This window comes from Grampus griseus, assembly GCF_964374135.1.
Source record: "Grampus griseus genome assembly, chromosome: 8".
NCBI classification, from domain to species: domain Eukaryota; kingdom Metazoa; phylum Chordata; class Mammalia; order Artiodactyla; family Delphinidae; genus Grampus; species Grampus griseus.
The window spans coordinates 74,504,993-74,526,154 of NC_139002.1; the positions used below are offsets into that span (position 1 = coordinate 74,504,993).

Consider the following 21,162-nt stretch of genomic DNA (forward strand, 5'->3'; position numbering starts at 1 on the left):
ACGTTGACCGTAAGGTGAAGGAGTAGGCAGTTTGTCTTTAACATTTTTCTGATCAGTGGGCGAACCAAGCATGGCCACAAAGCATTTCCCAGCCCTCCTGATAATGACTCATGAATGGAGAGTGCCCTGTGCCCTATTCATCTGCTGTGTCCCGTGTGTACCTGAGTGAACCGTGTTCAGTGCTGCAACTTGTCCAAACAAGCACACTTGACCTCATGAAGGTCCAGGGCCATTACAGTATCATCATCAGATGGGTTTTTTTTATTCCATCTGGAATCAAGCCGTCAGGCAGCACCACTGTGGCATATCCGGGATGTCAAAGTGACATTGATATAAAGGGCTTGCCCACAAGCAGCGTCTAGACTTTTGTAAACCCTGATGATTCATGGTGATGTGGAACTGAAGCGCAGCGGTAAAATCAACTTTGGGGAGAAGAGGTAGAGACTGCTGTCGATACACTAAGAAACATGTAACATCTTCATCTTTTGGGAAATTTGACATCAGATTGATTTTATTTCTTCCAAGGCTATTACATTACAAAAACAAAATAGGGCTTGTGCAATTCGGTGTTTTTAATTCCATTGGGGGCCGACTTTTTTTTTTCCCCCTCTCTGGAATGTATAAACTCCTGGTACTGCAGAAACAGTTGGGAGAAAATCCACATCTCATGTTGGGACCGAATAGAACCTCCTTATATTGATAAGAGGCAGTTAGATATCATATGCCAGAAAGCAGAAAGCAAGTTTAGGAAGAATTAGCACAAGTACTTGAGTGAGGTTTTTGTGGGATTTAATTAGCACTTTCCATTTTGAAGGAAATGGAAGTCATAAATATGTAGATGAGGTACAGGCACGGCCCAGGTGCAACCTTTCAAGGTTATTTCAGGTAAATTAATTTCCGTCAGATGCATTATGCAATCTTCAAGTCAACTTTAATAGTGCACTTTAGGGAGATGCTTGAGGCACTTTTCAAATGAATGTTTTTGGAGAAAAAAAAATCCAGGGACTTTACCAGTCATCCCTAAGAACTGGTGCAGTCTAAATCAGTTCATATGGAGCCCACAGAAACAGAGCAGCTTATTAGTAAATAAATCTTTGTTGCAGCTCTCCTGTGTTTCTAGCCCCTGAGTTACACTTGGATTCAAGTCCTGGCACCTCCACTGTTAGCAAGGTGACTTTGGGTAAGGGACTTGACCCTGTTCAGCCTATTTCCTGTTCACTAGAATGTGGAAAATAAGTACAACTGTACCTACTTCAGAGGACTGAAGTGAAGATTAGGTGAGATAAATCCTGGAAGGCATTTAGCAGAATGACTTTGAAAGGGGTTTATAGTAAGTACTCAGTTCAGTGGTAGCTATTGTTACAGTTGTCATGTTTGGTTTTATCCTTCTCCCCATGGGCCATTTCAACCCCATCTTGTTTATGGCAAAGTTGAACAGAGGAAGTGACTTGGGGACTTTTTGCAGCCAGAACTATGTCCTGAACTCCTGATTCTCAGCCCTCTGTGTTTCTACCCAATCCTGCCTTACACTTGTCTCTTCCTTGGCCACAGCTGGGCTTTCTTTCGTGTCTGAAGCAAACCCTGCACCTTCATCAGCGTGGTCGCCATTTTCAGTTATGCTTCCTCCGCTGGTTGAGAGGGCAGCCCATTAGCCATCAGAACTGCATCTCATTCTCACCGACTCCTTCCTTCCACAGCCCCCAGTGGCAGAGCGAGGACTAGAGTGCAATACCCAGACTCACTTTCTCTCTCTGCTACTGACCAGCTGTGTGTGCTTGACCACATGGCTTAGCCTCTCTGGACCTAAATTTACTCCTGTGTTCATTAGGGATAGAAATTCCTGCCCTGTCTGGGAATATTACCTACAAATTCTCTATGATGATGAGGATTACTTCAAATGGTAGTATGAGGAAGTGCTCGATTAGTATGAAGCTGAATATATACATATATCTACGTCTGTATCTATATCCGTAGATATATATATGGTGCCCAAGTGTGACAACAGAGGCATTTGTTTGCTTTATTGGCTGGAGTATGCCCAGTTGTCTCATTCCATCCTGTGATTTCACCCCTACTTGTGCCTTCTAGTTCTTCTCAAACATGCACTTTTTGCTTGTTTGGCCCCAGATTGTGCCTATGTAGACTGAATGAGGGGTTTAGGAAACCGTTCTAAATATACCAAAAAGCTTTACCCAAAACAAAAAACCCTCAGATACCAGTAAACAAGGTCACTCGAGGGCAAAGCCACCTCCAGCTTTCTGGTCTGCAGATTCTGTCCCTGAATGCTGTAGCACCTTAGGCAGGTTGTTCCACCTCTCTGGGTTTCAGCTGAGTCAGCGGCAGAGAAGGCCTAGATATTCTCCGTGGTGCCTTGTATCTTCAGATTTTTGGAGGTACAGGTATAGGGAGGAAGCTGCGGAGCATGCTTCTGCTGCTCTGGCTTCGTAAGTCTCACAAGCATTCTGTGGTCCAAAAGTATCCCAGCCACGTAACCCGGGCTCTGCCTTGGCTCAGTTTTCTTGAAGGAAGGCCAGCTGCAGTGGTTCAGGCAGCCATATTTAGCTCTGGGTTGATCTGGAAAGCAAGGACTCTTTCTTTGGACCACAGCCTCGCTGTTGCCATTTACAAGTGAGAGGAATGAATTACGGAGAAAAATAATTACCTCCACCCGAAGCCTGCCGGATGCGCTCCTCTCTGCCTGCGGCCCCAAGCCTGTCTTGCGGTATTGCTGAAGGCAGTATCAGTGAATCCATGTGAGTGAGGTAGAGAAATACAAGAGACAGACCTCCATTTCTCAGCAGCCCGAGTCCACGCAGCAGCCCTGTGCAGGCCTCCGGAGCGGGCGTCTGGCAGGTGCTGTGATTGAAGGACGGCTCCGCGCTAGTCACCTCTCTTCCCTCAACTTGGCCTCCAGCGTAATTTCCCCCCTAGTGTCTGTGTCGTGGGGCTAAAGTAACTTACCCCTTTGGACCATTAGGCCGCTAGGTTGGGGCATGAGAGGCCTCTGTTAACATGTGGGCATATTAACACTGAAAGCCATTATTGGCCGTTAACACCTTCAACTGATTTTTTAGGCGCATGGGCCAGATGAGTCATGGATGGAGAAAGAAAGGAGGAAAAGATCTAGAACCTCGGGCATTGCTGAAGAGGGTGGATCTGAGTGACGGTGCAGGGATAGCCTCAGAGCAATTGGCGCCGTCTAAGAGAGAAGAGGACCAGAAGTGCAAGCCGAGAGCTGTGTGGGTTAGAGGAGGGAGGAAGCCCATCCCGGTGGCTGTCGGGAAATGAGATGGGGCTCCAGGAGAAGATGCTGTTTGAGCTGATCCTGGTGATTTGGATGGGTAGGAGTGGGAAACTTCCTAAACCAAAGGAACTGAATGGGCAGAGACTCTGAGATGGCCAAGTACCACGCAGGCCATGCTTGAGAGAGCCGTGCAGGATTCAGAGTGCGACAGGAGCACCTAAATGAAGGATGGGAGGTCAGAAGCTTTGTTGGGGAGACGGTGTGGAGGCACCAGAGTGGTCGGCTGAGCCGTTGCTGGGATATCTGTGGGCAGGTAGCTTCTGCCAACCGCCGATCCAAGTTGAGTTCACTCCTTGGGTGGTAGGTGAAAGCCGTATAGTACCCATGGAAAGTTCTTCCCCAGCCTCCCACCCTCAGACCGCAGGTGAGAGCGCAGCGTGGGGTAGAGGCATTCCACTCCTGGTCAGGGAAGCCGTGCCCCATTAGAAGGTCTGTGATGTCTCAACAGGCATATTTCTGTCTTTCAAACAAGTTGTTGGGAGATTACTAAGAAAATGTCATTAAAGAATCTGGTTTCCAAGAAGAGAAGTCAGCCAGAATACCTAGTCCTGGAAAAGACCATGGTTTAAATTACATGAAAACAGAAAATAAAATGTCTCCATTGGCTGGGGGCAGGAGGGGGTGAGGAGGGTACAAGGATGATACCCAAAATACCAGTCGCAAACAGAAGAGAGAACACTTTGTAGACATGATAGAAATCAAATGAAGAATCTATGTTTCTGTGGATATGTTTTCTAAACAAGGTTCTAGCACGTGGTCATCTAGAATGAATTTACCGTGGCCAACAGCCAGCATCCTGTGCTCAAAATAATCAGCTCATCTTTTTGCTTATACAAATGGCAGTTGCTAGCAGGATATAAAATATATATGCAACCCAATCTTAACCCTAAGGGAATACATCAGAAAAAAGAAAGGAATAAAATATGCTGGAACAGAGCAGGTAAAAGTTGCCTCTGGGTAATAGAATTATGAGTCACACAGGTTATGGCAGTGAAAATGCTTCTTAACATTTCTCTGTACTTGAAACATATAACTTAGTAATTATGTGTTATTTTGATAGTTGGAGCAGGGGTAGTATATAGAATGGTGTAAGGAAAAAATGTGGTAATAGAGAAATGACTCCCATAGGAAATTATTCCTTACTTGACACTGACCTGTCACCAAACCAGGAAAGGTTGGGTCAAGATGAGGTTAAGTTGCTGCAAGCCTGGTAATGTCCTCTAATGCTGAGTTTCTCCTTCCCTTCCCCTTTTCGGCTCCGTAGTAGCCAACTGTGCAATTCACCTTTTCTATCTTTTCTTTTTTTTAAACAGTTCATGGATCCTCACTCTCCTTGGTTTCCAGCACGTCATCAATTTATTCTACAGTGAGTATAAATCAATGCTGTGTGGCTCTCTGTGTCAAAAATAAAATAGCATGTCTCCTAGAGAGAGTATTTCCATTATAAGGGAATCAATTAATTAGGGAACAAGGGTTGAAATTCACAAACAGTTACTGATGTACCAACCAATAAATCAGGAGCTGACTTTTGTTAAAGTGGCATTGTGCTTCGAGTGGTAACTAGTTAGAATGTGTGAGATGCCTTTTTTGACTTTGTGTCTGCCTCAGTTTCTTTGTCTGTAAAGTAGAAAGGACAGCAGCCCCTACCTTGTGGCATTGTAATGAGAATTAAAGTTATGAATATTACTGTTCACTGCAATATAAATTCCTTGAGGACAAGGACTTTTTTCTGGTTTTATTCCTAGTGCCTAGAACCGGGCCTAGCATATAGTAGGTGTTCAGAAAATACATTTGCGTGAAATAAGAAAATGCACGTAAAGCAATGAATAGAGTGTATGCAGCACAGAGGAAGCGCTCGTAAATGACGGCTGTCATCAGTGAGAGGTCTACTGAACAAAAGCCAAACAATCAAATATAGTACTAGATTTATTCAGTATGCTTACTTTTTATAGCTCTGTGCATAACTATCTTAAAAACTTTAACTTGGGAATTCCTGTAGGAAAAAAAACATTTGATTAATTAGGAATTGAGAATTCTTTAGCCCTTAATTCCATGGAGGACAGATGTTTGAATAATTCATTTTTTGGTAATGCCAGGTGTCTCGGCTCTGTAGTGGGACAGACTGTAGATAGCCCCCTGTAAGTAAAAGACCATCCCAGAATTAAGCCAGAGAGCCCAGGCCCTGACTGTCTTTCTTAGGCCTATAGTGAGCAAACAGACTTCAGTGGTTGCTGACACGGTCTGATTTGAAGGACCTAGAAACGTTCTCTTCTGCTCCTACCCACCTTGCCCCTCCAATTCCACAGTACCTCTTTCCTCTGCTAGTCATCTTGTCTGAAGTTTTATCAAAGTCCTGGCTTTCATTTTCAAGACTTTATATATGGTAACCTTGGGAAGGGGTTATTTAAGCCGTTATCCAAGAAAGCATAGAGATGGCCTTCTAACGATCAGCTATTGCATCTACTGAGTCCTTTCGTCTAGAATGAAACTCTGTGACATGGGTACCAGACCAGAGGTGGTACTTTTCTGCCTAGATTCACTTCTTCCACGGTATTTACTGGCACCAAGTCTCTGGGCTGAGCCCTGAGGGCGTGGTTTAGGTGGAGAGAGGAGCCTGCTGCCGAAAGAGGAAGCCAGAGGCACAGAGGGCACGGGGGGTGGGGGTGGGGCTGGAACTCTAGTTTCACAGGGTTGGTGCAGTGCAGACATTTCAGTGCCCAAACCCCATGTTTTCCCAGGGAGTTCCCAGGGTTTCCTGTCAACACACTTTTCATTCAGAAAAGTGAAAAATGGGGGCTGGCCTGCGTCAGCCAGCCTGGGAGGGAAAGAGCACGAGCTCCTGCACCTGTGAGAACTCAGCTGCAGGAAGCCATCACTTGCAGTTCCTGGCTGCTTCCCCTTCGCGCCAACCACCGGCAGTTCTTACAGCTACAGGCCTCTCTTTCAGTAGCTCTTGTTCTAGGTGTGTGGACCTGAAATTCGTGTTTTCATGAAATTTGAAATTGTCCTTTCTGAGTTGATACAAATTCACAAATTACCAAAGACCTAATAATAATAATTTTTAATTCCATGTTTATCTGGATATCAGGAGACCCGAGGCCTATTCATAGTTTTTCCCTTACTGTTTGACTTTGGACAAATTACCTCCTTATTCTGGGGGTCTCCGTTTTGCCCTTGGCCTCAGGGAGCTAGGCCAATTGGTCTCCGAGGTCCCTACAATCTCTGACATTCCACTAGTCAGTGAGTCAAAGGTTCCCATGGACTGTTCTTTATATGTGCCTCCTCTGAGAATGTAAGTTGCTTTTGCAGACTTTTTACAAAATACTCTAACCTTTGAATATTTTCATGACGGAGTGGTATGCTAATTCCAAGGAAAACTGCAAGTCTGGCTAGATTCTGCTACCACCAAGCAGTGGTGTGTGGTCCCTTATCTATTATTAGCTCCTTGGTGATGATGAAATTCAGAAACAAATGCTCAGGCGCCTTTGTAAATGAAAAGGTAAATAAGTTCGTATTTGTTGTCTAAAAAGAGATCCTTGGAGTCTCTTAAGTTGCCACCAACCCAGACCAAAGAGTCTGCTTAAGGCCAGAGTGTTTTAAAGGCTCTTATTGGATGATAGTAGGCTTTCTCCCCCCTGAAATCCCTGTAATTCTTAGATATTCAATAATGTTCATTCTGGCTGCAATTTGCCTGTAATTTTAATTACAGAGGAAAGAAAAGACAGCCTGATGCTAAATAAATGCCATGAAGAGGTCGCGGCCGGCCCTTGGAGTAGAAAAACATTGAAGAGGCCACATGTGGCCTCAGATTGGCTTTCTTGGTTGGTGGGGAGCAACAGTTGAGTTCCCAGGGGAACTGCCTAGTGGAGAGAGGCCCGGAGCTTCTCTCGGAGTTCCCAGATGTACAGAAGAGCAGCAGCAGCTGGGGCAAGATACAAAACACATGATTTCTCCAGGCTGCTGTTGAGAACAGGATTCCAACCCCAGAGACAGGTGGGCACCGAGACAGACAGTGGCAGCCGCCCAAGGAAGGCTGTTGATAGAAGTGTTTAGAAGTAGGGCTGGTCCTCCGTGGATGGTTCAGCCTGCTAACAGACCTCCATTCGCCTCCCAAATGTTAGATAGCTGTGACGTTATCACCATTCACTTTTCTCCTTTGGATCAGGCTCAGAAGCCAGGGCCTTATTTCTGGAAGGCCTCCAGGAGAATGTCGCTATAGTCAGAGCAGGAGAAAGTGCTGGTTAAGATCATAGGCTCTGGAGCCAGACTACCTTGGATCCAATCCCAGTTCTATCACTTATCAGCTGTCGCCATGAGTAAATTATATCAGTACCTTCTGAAAGGGTTGTTATGAGGATTAAATGAATAATGAATGTCAAGTGCTTGGAACCGTCTCTGGCATATAGTAAGTGTTCAATAAAATGCTACTTATTATTACCAGAACGTAAGCAACATAAGATGTGAGGGACTTGGTCATGTTCACAAATGTATCCCAGGTTCTTAAAACAGTGCTTGACACGTAGTTAGAAATCAATAAATATCTGATGGTGGCGGGGATGAACTGATGGACAGGCAGACGGACAGACAAAGAGAGGTGGCTGAATATTATCAGAGAGGGAAGAGTAAGCCCTGAGGACTTCTCCAAACCTTCTCCTGAAAGTGTTTCTTAGATGGGGAGATTGTCCAGCTGTGTGACTTTAGGCAAGATATCTAACCTCTCTGAGCCTCAGATGGAATACAAACCTACTTTGTGGAGTTACTGCAAGGATTAACTGATTTGGCCCCAGTGTACCTAACAATTAGTTACTGCTGTTAGAAGCCAGCCTGGAGGGAGGGCTTTCTGGGGCAGGATCAGGAGTGAGGGCGGTGGGAGCAGCAGGACATGCAGGGCGGTCAGACAGGAAAGGGCTACCCACCTGTCCCAGCTGTTAGATATCGGGACTGCGGGGCCTAATGAATCATACCCCTCTGCATCCTGAACTAATCGAGAAGTAGAAACCAGATGCTGACTTTTTAAAAGAATGGATTTATCACTAGTGAAATTGGATTAGGACACACATAGAGGACTCAAGGACAAAACAGGGTCCTTCCTGATTTTCACTCACCTACCTGGCTCCCAAGTCACTGTTCCACCCCAGTGAAGTGCAAATGGCGGGGTGTGGAGAGAAGGGCAGGAACACTTCCAATATTTCCAAGAAAGGGCGTGTTTGCGGAGGCAGTTGGGGAGGGTTGGGGGTTTCTTCATTTATGGACCGCCCCCCGGGAACCCCAGAAGAGAGAAGGAATAGTTCCCCCTGCTGCAGGTCCCCCCAACCCATGCGGGCTCCCCCTATGGGAAGAGGTAGGTAGCTCGTAGTCTCTGGCCGGCCGACTGCTGTGACACCCCAGACCCAGGGCCCAGCATGGAAGGCTTTGCCGGTAAGAGGGCCTACAGGCTTCATCTTTACTCCCCAGGGTCACAGGTAACTGGGGGACTAGAGATGGAGCAGCAGGAAGGGACAGGCCACCTTCGTCCTTATAACCTGGGGAGTCACCAGGCTGGCTGACAGGGGTTCCCAGCCCCCCCCTCACTTCAGGAACCTTCCTGACCTGCTGCTTCAGTGCCCTAGGGAGATGAGAGGGAGGGATAAAACGGGGCAGAATTAATCTATGAGCCGTCCTCCCTGCCTCCCAGGTAGGATCGTCAGATTACATACAGAATGCCCAGTTAAATTTGAAATTCAGGTAAACAACGTATAATTTTTTACTATAAGTATGTCCCCAATATTTCATGGGACATACTTAAACTAAAAAAAATTCAAACTTAACTGGGTGTTCTGTTTTTTTATTTGCTAAATCTGGCAACTCTGCCCTAGCGTACCCCCTTCTCATCACAGGTTCTCCCTGTCGTCATCTCCACATGGGGACAGGGGGCTCCTCACAACCAAAACAGGAGCGTATTTCCTAATTCTTTCTCATTTCTTAAAATAATGTGCTGTTCGTATTTGGCCTTTCTGATTGGTCATATTAATTGAACCACTTTATCCAGAAAAGTCCATCAGGAAAGAAACTAATAAATCTTTAAGACTGCTGTAAGTGTCCAAATATGGTACTCCCTGTAGGCAGGATTATACTGTTCTTAGCTCCTCAACTGGTCTAATTTCTTCTCTGTTTTTCTTTACAGCCAGAAGAAAAATGCCAGTCAGAGGTAAGGAAGAGTTGGCTAGTTGGATTTCATCTTTCGCTATTATCAATTATTTCTCCCAGCTCATCCTGTAAGTAGACTCCCAAAGCAAGTAACTCTGTGCCCTGTCGTCTTTAGATTCGCAAACTACGGCGGGAGCTGGATGCCTCCCAGGAGAAGGTTTCCGCTTTGACCACCCAGCTGACAGCAAATGTGAGTACAGACCCAGGGCGGTAGCCATTGCTACCTCTGAGCATTATAGAAGCAGTGTGGTGTAATAAAAAGGACATAGACTTTAGCATCGTGGGTGTGAATGTCAGCTCTGACACTTACTGGCATTGTGCTTCGGGCAAATTCTTTAACTTCTGAGCCTGCCTTTGCTCATCTGTGTGTTGGGGAATGATAATGTTTAGCTCTCAGGGGTGTCATGTGATCAGTACCTGAAATAGATTAAGTGCTCAGAAATGTTCATTTCCCTTTCTCTTTCTGAAAATTTTCATGTTAAGAGAAAAAAAAAAAGTCTAAGGCTCCACAGTAAATAGCTGACTGCTCTGTAATGATAATATACACAAGTACGTGTTCAGGAGGCACTGCCAACTGGCGTTCAATTCAGCAACCGTTTGAGTGCCAACTATGCCCCGGGTACTGTGGGTTCAACAGCAAAGCAGGCACAATCACTGTCATCTTAGTGTTCTTTGTCTGGTACAGCAGAGAGACAAAACAGTTTTGCTATAACATGATAGCTGTTGTGATAGCAATAAAGGGTGAAGGTTGCGGGAATATATAGGAGGAGCACCTAGATCAGTCTTGGTGGGGCTGGAAGAAGTCAGGAAAGGCTTCCTGGAGAAGGTGACATCTGATGAATGCTGTGTAGGGGAGGATGCATGGGAAGGGCAGCATTCTAACCAAAGAGTAATTCGTGCAAAAGCCCACGGTGCATTTGGAAGCTATAAATAGCTCAGTGTAATTAGAATCTATGGCTTGGATGTGGGGAAGAGGCTGGGGTGGAGGGGGGAAGGAAGTGGAAAGGAGGGAGGCATCGAAGAAAGGCAAGGGTCAGGCCACATCATGGAGGCTCTCAGCTGTTAGGTGGTTAAGTCAGCTTCCTGACTGTGGTGTGGTTATAGGATGTGAGGGGTCAGAGTAGAGGCAGAGATCTCCTACCCCGTCAGATCAGTCTATAAAGGAGCCCGCAGAGCCGTGAGTTGGCGAGGGCTGAGGCTCAGAAGGCAGAGCCTGAGGTTTTGGAAGGTGCTGAGATGCCTCAGAGGCAGGGCTTCCTGCTTGGGAGCGCACAACCCAGCTTGAGATCACATATCCGTGTGTGTGAGCCTGTCAGAAAGCCACCTGCGTGACTCCCAGCATGCTGTTAAAATGAAAAGCAACTTCAAAAGCTTGTCTTCTTTGGACCAGGGCGGTAATTAATATTTATCTGCAGCTTTTGCCCACATAATTCCTGGCTTGAGCCTGAGTCTACTCAAGGAAACTTTCCATTTCACTTTAAAGTCTGCACATGAAGTACCTAGCACAGTGCTTGACCTTGATTATAGGCTCAATAATTGGTAACTACCCATAACTGTTCATTCTCCCGAGCTCTCTTACATTTCTGGAAATCTTTGGGGTTTTTTTCAAAACCCTAATATACTAGGCTACTGTGTGTTTTTTGTGTTTTTTGGGGTTTTTTTTTGCGGTACGCGGGCCTCTCACTGCTGTGGCCTCTCCCGTTGCGGAGCACAGTCTCTGGACGCGCAGGCTCAGCGGCCATGGCTCACGGGCCCAGCCGCTCCGTGGCATGTGGGATCTTCCCGGACCGGGGCACGAACCCGTGTCCCCTGCACCGGCATGCGGACTCTCAACCACTGCGCCACCAGGGAAGCCCTACTGTGTGTTTTATAATCCTTTATTTTCTTAACTTCTTCCTCCATCGGTAACTCTATCCAAAGAAGATCAGAAATTGATGTTAGATCTGAAATTTGAGGCTTAGAGCCTAGTTAAGACGGCAGAGGTATTCTTCTGTGGGTAGTCTTCATCTCAGTAACCAGATGCGTGCGTTCGAATCCAGCACCTACCCCAGACCCGGTGAGCCAGGGATCTCCTCGAAACATGTGAGGTTTGACAGCAAGTGATTTGGAGCTACTCCCCTAGTTAAGAATTACAGCTGCCAATGGCTGCCCCTTACTAATGAAAAAATAGTAAGTAATTTACTTATCAATGAACTTGGATGAATTCCTCCAGTGACCTCATGCTTCCCCAAGGGATCTTACATTGGGCCATTTGGAACTGTCCTCTCTGATCGAGAAGAATGAGATCTCTCACATATTATTATTATTTCAGAAGTACATTTTGCTCTTCACAAAAGCTATTGAATCCAGTATTGTTTTCTTTTTTTTCTTTTCTTTTTTTAAATTAATTAATTTATTTTTGGCTGCGTTGGGTCTTCGTTGCTATGCACAGACTTTGTCTAGTTGCGGTGAGCAGGGGCTACTCTTCGTTGTGGTGCGCAGGCTTCTCATTGCTGTGGCTTCTCTTGTTGCAGAGCACGGACTCTAGGCGCATGGGCTTCAGTAGTTGTGGCACGTGGGCTCAGTAGTTGTGGCTCACAGGCTCAGTAGTTGTGGCGCACGGGCTTAGTTGCTCCGTGGCATGTGGGATCATCCCGGACCAGGGCTCGAACCTGTGTCCCCTGCATTGGCAGGCGGATTCTTAACCACTGAGCCACCAGGGAAGTCCCAGTATTGTTTTAAAGTAAACATTTAGTCTTGCCACACACTGCCAGCAGTGCTAACGTGTTTTACTGTCTGCCATCTTTCTTGCAGGCCAAGCTGTGTTTGTTTTTCTAGGACAAACTACTCAAAGCCACCTTCTCTGAGTGTTTTTATAGCACTTGTGTTTGTTTTCCTGGGAATACGAGATTGCTGCTTGCTGAGAAGGCTGTTGTGCGGCTCTAAACCAGCCTCCTGGCCCATATTTTCATAATCGAGATCGTGACACAAAGTCAGTCCTTTTGCTCACCAGCAAAATGCAATCCTCTGGTTCTTCAGAGCAAATGTCATTACTTCTTGAGTTGCAAAAACACTCTCTTGATAGCAGTCTTCATGGGGTCAGGTTTTTGCTTTTGTTTTTAACTGAAGAGAAATTTTGAGTGCCCACAAATAGAATCTTGGGGCAATCAAACGAGAATTGAAATAAATGGAAATTCTGTCATTTAAATTTGACCTTGTCATTCCTTTGAAATGCAAGGGTAGCAGTCATTCTTTCTCACATCCATGTCCTGGCTTCATTCACTTTGTGAGTGTCTCGAATTGGTTGGCTTTTGTTCTGCCACATTGTCCCCGGCAAACTAAAGCATATCTCTTTATTTTAAAATGCAAAGGCATTTTCTCAATTTTTAATAAAGAGAGAGCATGCAATCAGAAAGAAGCTGGCCAGTCCACTTAACATTTCTATCTCAAGTGCCCTTGCTCCCTGGCCAATGGAAAAGAGACTCAGCACTTGATCCTAGAGATGTCTTATCCTCCATCTCCCTGTTTGATGAAGTCCAGTAACCGAGGCCTCTCACTCACCCGTCACGTCTCTCCTCAGACTGAAATGTCCACTGACCCTGACCCTCCTCACAGCACAGGGTGACGGCTCCCCTCCCACCCTTGTCTTCTTCACTCTGTGCATCAGTCACCTTTTCCTCTGGAAGTTTCCAGAACCATCAGATCTCACTTCTCCCAAGACTCAAGTATCTTGCTGGTCCTTCTGATTCCTCCTGTGACCTTCTGTGTATCGACCCACCCCGCTCCTAGAACCCTTTCTTGATGTCTCCACACCTGTGTTCTCGTAGAATCTTTTGTCACTTTCTCAGTCCCAAACCCCTTCCTTTCCCTGCAGTCTCTAGTCATTCCTGTGTTTTGCAATTCCTTATCAGTTTATAGGTCATTTTCAACTATATTGTTTCATTCAGTGCTCACAATCACCCTGGGAGGAACATAGATATTGCTTCCATTTTACAGATGAAGAAACTGAGGCCAGTAGGATTAGATGAGTTGTCCATTTTTTATTCTTGGTTTTAACAATATTATCAGGATCCTAGGTCAACTAACTAATATTTCACCTGCTGCTCTGTGGAAGAAGGAAAAAGGCTTAGTGTTGGGGGACAGAGTTGCATCTTGCCCTTGAAGAGGGTTTCAGAGAAAGGGGCAGACAGGGAAGCCTCACATTTCTCAATTCTATGGTATATATTTTTTCATGTTTTTCACATCTCTGAAAATTGGATGCATATTTCAACTATAATTGGCGGCATTTTGAAAACTGTCTTTGTAAAATGTAAAATAATGGTGTGTCTGATGCTGTCTTCTAACAGGGATACAAAAGTGCAGTGGAGCCCCAGGGAAAGTCATAACTCCAGGGAAAACAGTGGGCAGGTTCTCTAAGGAGGTAGCAGATGGGCCTTTCGGTGGCTTTTTTATTAACCGGGATTATAACAAGCAACATCTGCCAACCACTTTGTTCATTTATCCTACGAACACGCTCAACGTGAGGCTCTACCATGAGCTTGGTGCTTGGGGAACAAAAGGTCATCCTGCCGTGAAGTGGAGACTGGCGTCAATCAGCAATCACAGGAGCGTGTGTGTGTTTGCCTGTGATGTCACAGTGCGGTCCAGTGTGCTTGTGAGAGTGAATACGAGGGAACCAACCCCATCTGGGGGTGTCTTGAAGGCATGCGCTGAGGTCTGTTGAGAAGGATGGGTAAAAATCAGTTAGGGAGGCAGTTGGGAGAAGAGCATTCCAGGCAGCGGGGAGAGCATGCAGAAAGGCCCTAAGGTGGGAAGAAGCACGGGGCGTGAAGGACGTGAAAGTCTAGAGTAACTGGATCCCAGAGAGTGGTGCGAGGTGGAGCTCAAGAGGCTGAAGAAGTCGACGGGTTAACCCACGTGGCTCCATTTGGATTTCTGTCTTTGAGACCTGGCACCCTTCAGGTACTCCTACCTTGCAAGATAATGTAACTGAAGGGAAATGTGTCTTTCCCCTCCAGGCTCACCTTGTGGCGGCCTTTGAACAGAGTCTTGGAAACATGACAATCAGGCTTCAGAGCTTAACCATGACGGCCGAGCAGAAGGTAAAGCAGAAAGAATGCTTCTTCCCTCCCTGCTTGGAATTAACAACAGACCTAAGAACATTATTCTCTTTTATTCCAGAGAGTTGTATAGGTTTTAGTGTGCTTGTTGGACTGTTGGAATTGAATCTGAAAGAATAGGTCTGCTGAGTGAAAATATGACCTAGATGGAGTGGCAGTTAACTGCATCGGCAACGGATCTGAGTCCTATTCCTTCTGCGTTGATGTACCCACATGTGCCTGTTAAAAACTGATTCACCCTAATGTTTGAGACAAAGGTTTCCTGCAACTCCTCCATTCTCTACCCTCTTCTAAGCTGACACTAAGTTGTACTTCAGCTGAACTCGGTACAAAATGATTTGGGGATGACCACTGTTTTTTTCTATTCCTCAGGATTCAGAACTGAATGAGTTAAGAAAAACCATTGAGCTGCTGAAGAAACAGAACGCAGCTGCCCAGGCGGCCATTAATGGGGTAATTAACACCCCAGAGCTCAACTGCAAAGGTAAAGGGAGAGAAACAGCCTCAGACCAGCGACCTGCCTGCCCTTAGGAACCCTCCCTTGACAATATATGATGCAACCTCCCTGCCCGAGGGTGGGTGTCTATGTCAGTCGGACAGGTCCTAGAAGGCACTTAATCCAGTTGCTTCCAGCCTCTAGGAAAACAGCTATTCCAGCTCATCTTCTTCTCTGATGTATCTCAAAATGGAAAAAAATATATCTCTGTTGGCAAAGTGTCAAAGTATTTCATAGCCTTAACTTCACTAATGCTTTGATATTTACATGGACCTGGGACAGCCTGAAATGGGTTCGTCTCTCATTTGTCCCAGAAAATATTCTAGAAGGATTGCTTTGTCCTTGTGTATCTCACTTGGGTGGTGGGGGGAGATATGGGCATGAGGAGGAGTTACGTCCAGAAAATGATGTTAAGAGAACCGATAGAAAAGTAATGGTGAGAGTTAACATTTATGGAACATTCACCATGTTCTAAGCACTGTGCTCAGTGTGTACCTGATCTCATTGTTCCATTTTCTCTCCACAACACGCTTACTCGTGCAATGCTGGTCCTCCACACTGTACTGAGGGGAGTACTGAATTTTAGAGGCGAGAGTCCCATCCAGAGTGTGAGAAACAGAAATGGGACGAGAACCCAAGTCTGCCCCTGAAACCAGTGCTCTTAAAGACCGGGCTGTCAGGGTCGTTCTGTGATTGTGAGGAACACTGCCTGCAAACTTTATTTTGGTCCCACTACCGTTCTGGGCAGTGTTATTTCTGGTACCACTGTTATCTCAAACGTCAGACCTCCTGGGAAAGCGAGCCTAGAGGTGACGTGGGAAGGATTGGCAAGAGCTGGCCAGGCAGAGCAGAGGGAGAAGAGCATCCCAGGAAGAGAGAATGGCACCTGTAAGGTGGTGAGAGGACATGGGCTTGGCATGTCCAAGGGCATGAAAGAAGGCTGGTGCGGGAGGAGCGGGAAGAGCAAAGGAGGGACGCTCACGACACAGATGACTGTTGCCGCCACTCACAGACGCATTTTAGCTCAAAAGAGTGAGTGTGGGGGGTTCTCTAAGCCTCCCCTGACTTCTGTTTTGTAAAGTGGAGAGAGCCCTCCTTTAATTGACCAAAGAGGGCGTGGCACTCAGCTACACAAGGACCTTAAAACCAGCATCGCAGGGGGCTTCCCTGGTGGCGCAGTGGTTGAGAGTTCGCCTTCAGGGGACACGGGTTCGGGCCCCGGTCCGGGAGGATGCCGCGGAGCGGCTGGGCCCGTGAGCCATGGCCGCTGAGCCTGCGCGTCCGGAGCCTGTGCTCCACGATGGGAGAGGCCACAACAGTGAGAGGCCTGTGTACCGCAAAAAAAAAAAATTTTTTAATTAAAAAAAAACCCAGCATTGCAGAACAGAAGGTGATGTCTAATGGGAAATAGCTCCTAGTCCTTGGGTGTGTGGATTTAGGTGTAAATCCTGGGGCAAAGGAAGGGGCTCCAGTCAGCAGCTCCTGATGTCCTGCCTTGGGTCTCCAGGAAATGGTACCTCCCAGTCCGCAGACCTCCGTATCCGCAGACAGCACTCCTCCGACAGCGTCTCCAGCATCAACAGTGCCACCAGTCACTCCAGCGTGGGCAGCAACATAGAGAGTGATTCAAAGAAGAAGAAGAGAAAGAATTGGGTAAGTGTGCATCCAAAGACTCTCGTGGGCACTAGCAGAGTCAGGCTTGGAAACGGTGTGCCCCAGATAAAGCCCAGGCTAGCTCTTAACTTCACGACATAGGCCTTTGGGAGTCGATCCAGAGAAGTGGCTTGTGGACAGGTTTCTACTTAAATCAGTGTGGTGCTCAGTCAAACCCTAGGATTTATGAAATAACTACCTCTTTGTAGTTTCTCTGTTTCATGAGACTACGTGACGCACTCATCTTTCATTTCATATGTGTCATTTCTTCCTAGTCATATGCTGGCCACAGAGTTCCAGTTACTAGAGCAAAGTTACTCTTAAGTGGTTTTTTCCTTGGTTCCAAAGTAGTTTCTGGAATATGTATCACTAGTTATCCCATCATTAATCGTAGTCCTTATCTATTTATTTACATAATTGCCTATGATAGCATTAAATCGCCCACCCTTGTCTTTGAAATGTTTTTGACCATTTGCTGTAAGTAAAAGCTTCATAATGTAGTTGTTAGCAGTTAGTGAGTGGTTCTAAATTGGCGGGGGGTGGGGGATCATACCTCAAAATAGCAAATATAATAGAACCAGTGTCCAATGCAGTGTTTTTCCATGTTTCCATAATCCCATCGAGCTACTTGGCCTTCTGTACAGTGGCCTCTTGAACAGTTTTTCCCATTCTTCTTGGGAAATTCCACTCCCCTCTCCCCACCCAGTTTTTAGTTCTGCTGTCAGGGCTGTGACAGTCAGTTCTGACAGACGTTTGCTGCCCGCCGACTTCAGTGCAGGGACACCCCAGGTTGATCTGAAGTTGGCCAGGACTCACAAGGCCCATTTGTCCATGCTGACAGCATCGTGTTTTCACAGTAGCTTCATCGTCCTCATTCATTCCATGCACTTCCCCCTCATCTTGTGTTATCTTGGATGGGTGGCGAGGTCTCCTGATGGAGGAGTCGAGGATTTCGTCATTTTGCTTACTGATGGCTCGCATCGGAGGCAAGCCGAAAGGCCAGTTCAGTGTGGTCCTCTCATTGTTCCGATGAAATTTTTCCTTATGTTACTAATGGCTTTTAGTCAACTCATTTGCTGTGACTTAAACCAACAGAATTAACTCATGTTTCTAATGTGCTGTTGATAAATACGGTCTGATTTAATTATCAAAGTGATGAGAATTATTTTCTATGAAAAATCATGATTATCCATTTTCTTTAATTCAGGAAATAAAACTTGTTTATTTTAAGACAACTCTTGGTCACCGGTGCAATTGGGGAGGATGGGTAATTGGCAGCCTCAGGGAATCCCAGAGCTTGCTTTTGTCTAATCTTTATCATCTGCTCTAACACCGAGCATTTTACCAGAGGTTGAGGTCAAGGATTTAGGTTGATGTATACCAGATCCTTCTCTTTCTATGACTACTCTCTGGAAATACGGCCATAAGTAGGAAATGGGAGAGAAATGGGATCCAGACTCGCCCACAAGCTGGACATGCAGATTGTTATGGGTGAAACTTTGATGGGAGACAATTCCCATTATTTCAGAATGGCCCATCTTCTGAATTTCACAATGGCTAAGAAAATGTCCAGAATACGTTTTCAGTAGGAGAAAAAAGACTTTAGAAAAAGGAAATTACTTTTTAAGAGACATTTTTCAAAATGAAACTTTATTTTTTGGCCTAGAAAAATACAAGCTTATCATGGCTTTCAGAGCAGACCTCGCACTTTAAATTCTTTATGTTCTCCCTAGAATTTTCAGATCCATCTCATGGTTTGGGGAATCTGTGATATACCAGTTCCTTTTCCCCAATATGATTAATACATTTCTTTAAAATATCATTTTTTTGAGCAAGAAGCGAGACAGCTAATTTTCTGCTTTTATCATATTACGTGTATAGAAGGACTGCAGCAGCTCCTGAGTGTACATATCAAAGAGCTATGCAGCCATGTTGGGACCAGTGCAGCAAAGAAGCTACCCTTGCTAAGAAAAGAAGACATGCCAAAAAAAAATAATAATAATAATAAGGCTTAGAGATGACTGATAAAAGGCCGGAAAAGAGTGAGGAGTATAGGAAGGTGGGACAGTCATTTCAACCAGACAGAGAAGCTTGCAGAGCTCGGATTATAGGGGCCTCCAGACTCTCTCTTCCTCTCCTTCCATAATAGAGGAGGATGCCCTTAATGCTTTGAAAGATTCTTGATCCTACCGGAAACCTCCTCTCTGTATGGTGTTTATGATTAGCCATGTCATGTCTGAAAAGTCCAAAGCTTTCCCTGTCACTGGCTTTCTCTGTTAAAAATTGTCTTTTTTCCTTCCCCTTCCCCATTTTTGCTTGCGTTTTCTCTGGCAGGTCAATGAGGTAAGCAAGACCAACGTGAATATCAGATACCAAGCTAACCCATCCATTGATATGACTAACCTCATCTGCATCCGTCACCGTGTCTGAGCACCCCGCTTTGTTGCTGTGTCACCTCCTCCTCTCGACACCCATCTGCTGAGCCAGGCTCTGTCCTGCTGTTGGCATCTAGTCTTGAGCCAAGAGTAGGCATGGAATGTTATCCACAGGTCCAGTCCCCTGAGCTGTCAACACCAGATAACTCTTCTTCCCTTAATGCACTGATCTGAGAGAGCTGTTGGGAACCTTTTTCATTGCTGGGGGGAAAGCGTGGGAGAAGTAATTTGCTGTTCACTCTGCATGTCTCCATTTTGCCGAGGCCTAAGGGGTGGTCTCAGCTCCTGCCAGGCTGACGGTCTTGTGTATTCAGTTACGCAGCTCCTTCAAGCAAGCCTTCGGGAAGAAGAAGTCCCCCAAGTCGGCATCCTCTCATTCAGACATTGAGGAGATGACGGATTCTTCTCTGCCTTCCTCACCAAAGTTACCACACAATGGTCCCATGGGCTCCACTCCCCTGCTGAGGAACTCTCACTCCAATTCTCTGTAAGTCTTTGTCTGCCGGGGTCACTCGGGTCAGACGGCAGCTTTGGCCCCTGGGAACCCTCTCCAGCAGGAATGGCTGGAGTCCTGCTACGTTCCTTGGGGTCCTTTGTGTCTTGCATTCATAAGACCGTGCATATTCTTTCGGTGTTTTAGGACCAGAGAGTTTAAAAGAGAAAGGAAACGAGTTTCTGTTCTGCTGGCATCGGTGTGCATAATTAGCTGGCTGGGGGCTTCCCTGGTGGCGCAGTGGTTGAGAGTCCGCCTGCCGATGCAGGGGACGTGGGTTCGTGCCCCGGTCCGGGAGGATCCCGCGTGCCGCGGAGCGGCTGGGCCTGTGAGCCACGGCCGCTGAGCCTGCGCGTCTGGAGCCTGTGCTCCGCAGCGGGAGAGGCCACAACAGTGAGAGGCCCGCGTACTGCAAATAATTAATTAATTAATAATTAGCTGGCTGATCTTGGGCAAACGGCTTAACCTCTCTTTGTTTCCATTTCTTTGTCAAATTGGGATAATGGTTGTCTCCTTATCCTTTCCTAAGGATTGAACAAGGTAAGTGGATGTGAAGAGCACAACAGCCGTTGTGCTCTGACAGGGAGATGATGGTATAAGTGTTGGCAGTTTGGGCTGAAATTCTGGTTCACTTGGGTGACGGGGCTTAGAGAGATTATACTTTTCTTCTTTGATTGACATTTAGTGTTGACTCTTTCTCTGAGGTCAGCACTCAGAAATAAGACTTTAAAAAAACAGAGCAATTCAGTGACGATTCTCTTTCCCAAAGGGCTCTATATTTCGTCGAGTGACTCATCACCATGAACTCTCCCAGTCGACTGTAAATGAGTCAGTTTGTACAGAGCCCTTTGGGAACACAGCTGGGTGAGTGAGACGGGCAGTTGCTCCCTTGGCCTTGGCTCAGGTGCTGTTGCCCTTGGCAGGGGGTACACAGAAGGGAAGAGTCATCTCCTCTTGCCCAGCCAACCTCCCGTGCTTTCCACCGAGCACCCATTGAGCACTGTTCCATCAGGGCCCCATCTCAAAACATGAGGCCGAGAATCTATAAAGAGGTCAGGAGTGGCTTGAGACAGACAGGCGGGGACCCAGGTGTCTGTTCAGAAGGTGGCACAGCTGACTCCCTGCAGCAGTGAAAAGGATTGCCCCTGCAATAGGGCAATCAGAGCTAGGGCTGAGTTCCATCAGAGCCCTTGGCATAACCAGGCGAGGAGCGAAAGAGGAACCAGAGCTCAGGTGGTCTGCAAAGGCAGTTTCTGCGAGATAAGACAGTGCCTGGGGAAAGAGGACCGCTGTGGCCGGAGTCAGAACAGCCAGCGAGCTAGGGTTGGACAAGGGGGTGGGGGTAGTGGCAGACACCGCAGTTTCTTCACTGGTGAAAATGGGATCTGCTGGGCTTCCCTTGTGGCGCAGTGGTTGAGAGTCCGCCTGCCGATGCAGGGGACGCGGGTTCATGCCCCAGTCCGGGAAGATCCTACATGCCACGGAGCGGCTGGGCC

General features: G+C 46.5%; 1 protein-coding gene across 3 annotated transcripts in view; it reads left to right on the top strand.

Moving 5' to 3' along the window:
* NAV2 (neuron navigator 2) overlaps positions 1-21,162 on the top strand; it is a 399,261-nt gene that overhangs the window by 344,357 nt on the left and 33,742 nt on the right. For all 3 annotated transcript variants that reach the window (XM_082660768.1, XM_082660769.1, XM_082660770.1), the window contains 7 exons: positions 4,618-4,670; positions 9,468-9,491; positions 9,606-9,680; positions 14,488-14,571; positions 14,962-15,073; positions 16,593-16,738; positions 19,488-19,660. In XM_082660768.1, coding sequence (XP_082516894.1) covers positions 4,618-4,670; positions 9,468-9,491; positions 9,606-9,680; positions 14,488-14,571; positions 14,962-15,073; positions 16,593-16,738; positions 19,488-19,660 — 667 coding nt within the window. The remainder of the gene's footprint in view (positions 1-4,617; positions 4,671-9,467; positions 9,492-9,605; positions 9,681-14,487; positions 14,572-14,961; positions 15,074-16,592; positions 16,739-19,487; positions 19,661-21,162) is intronic.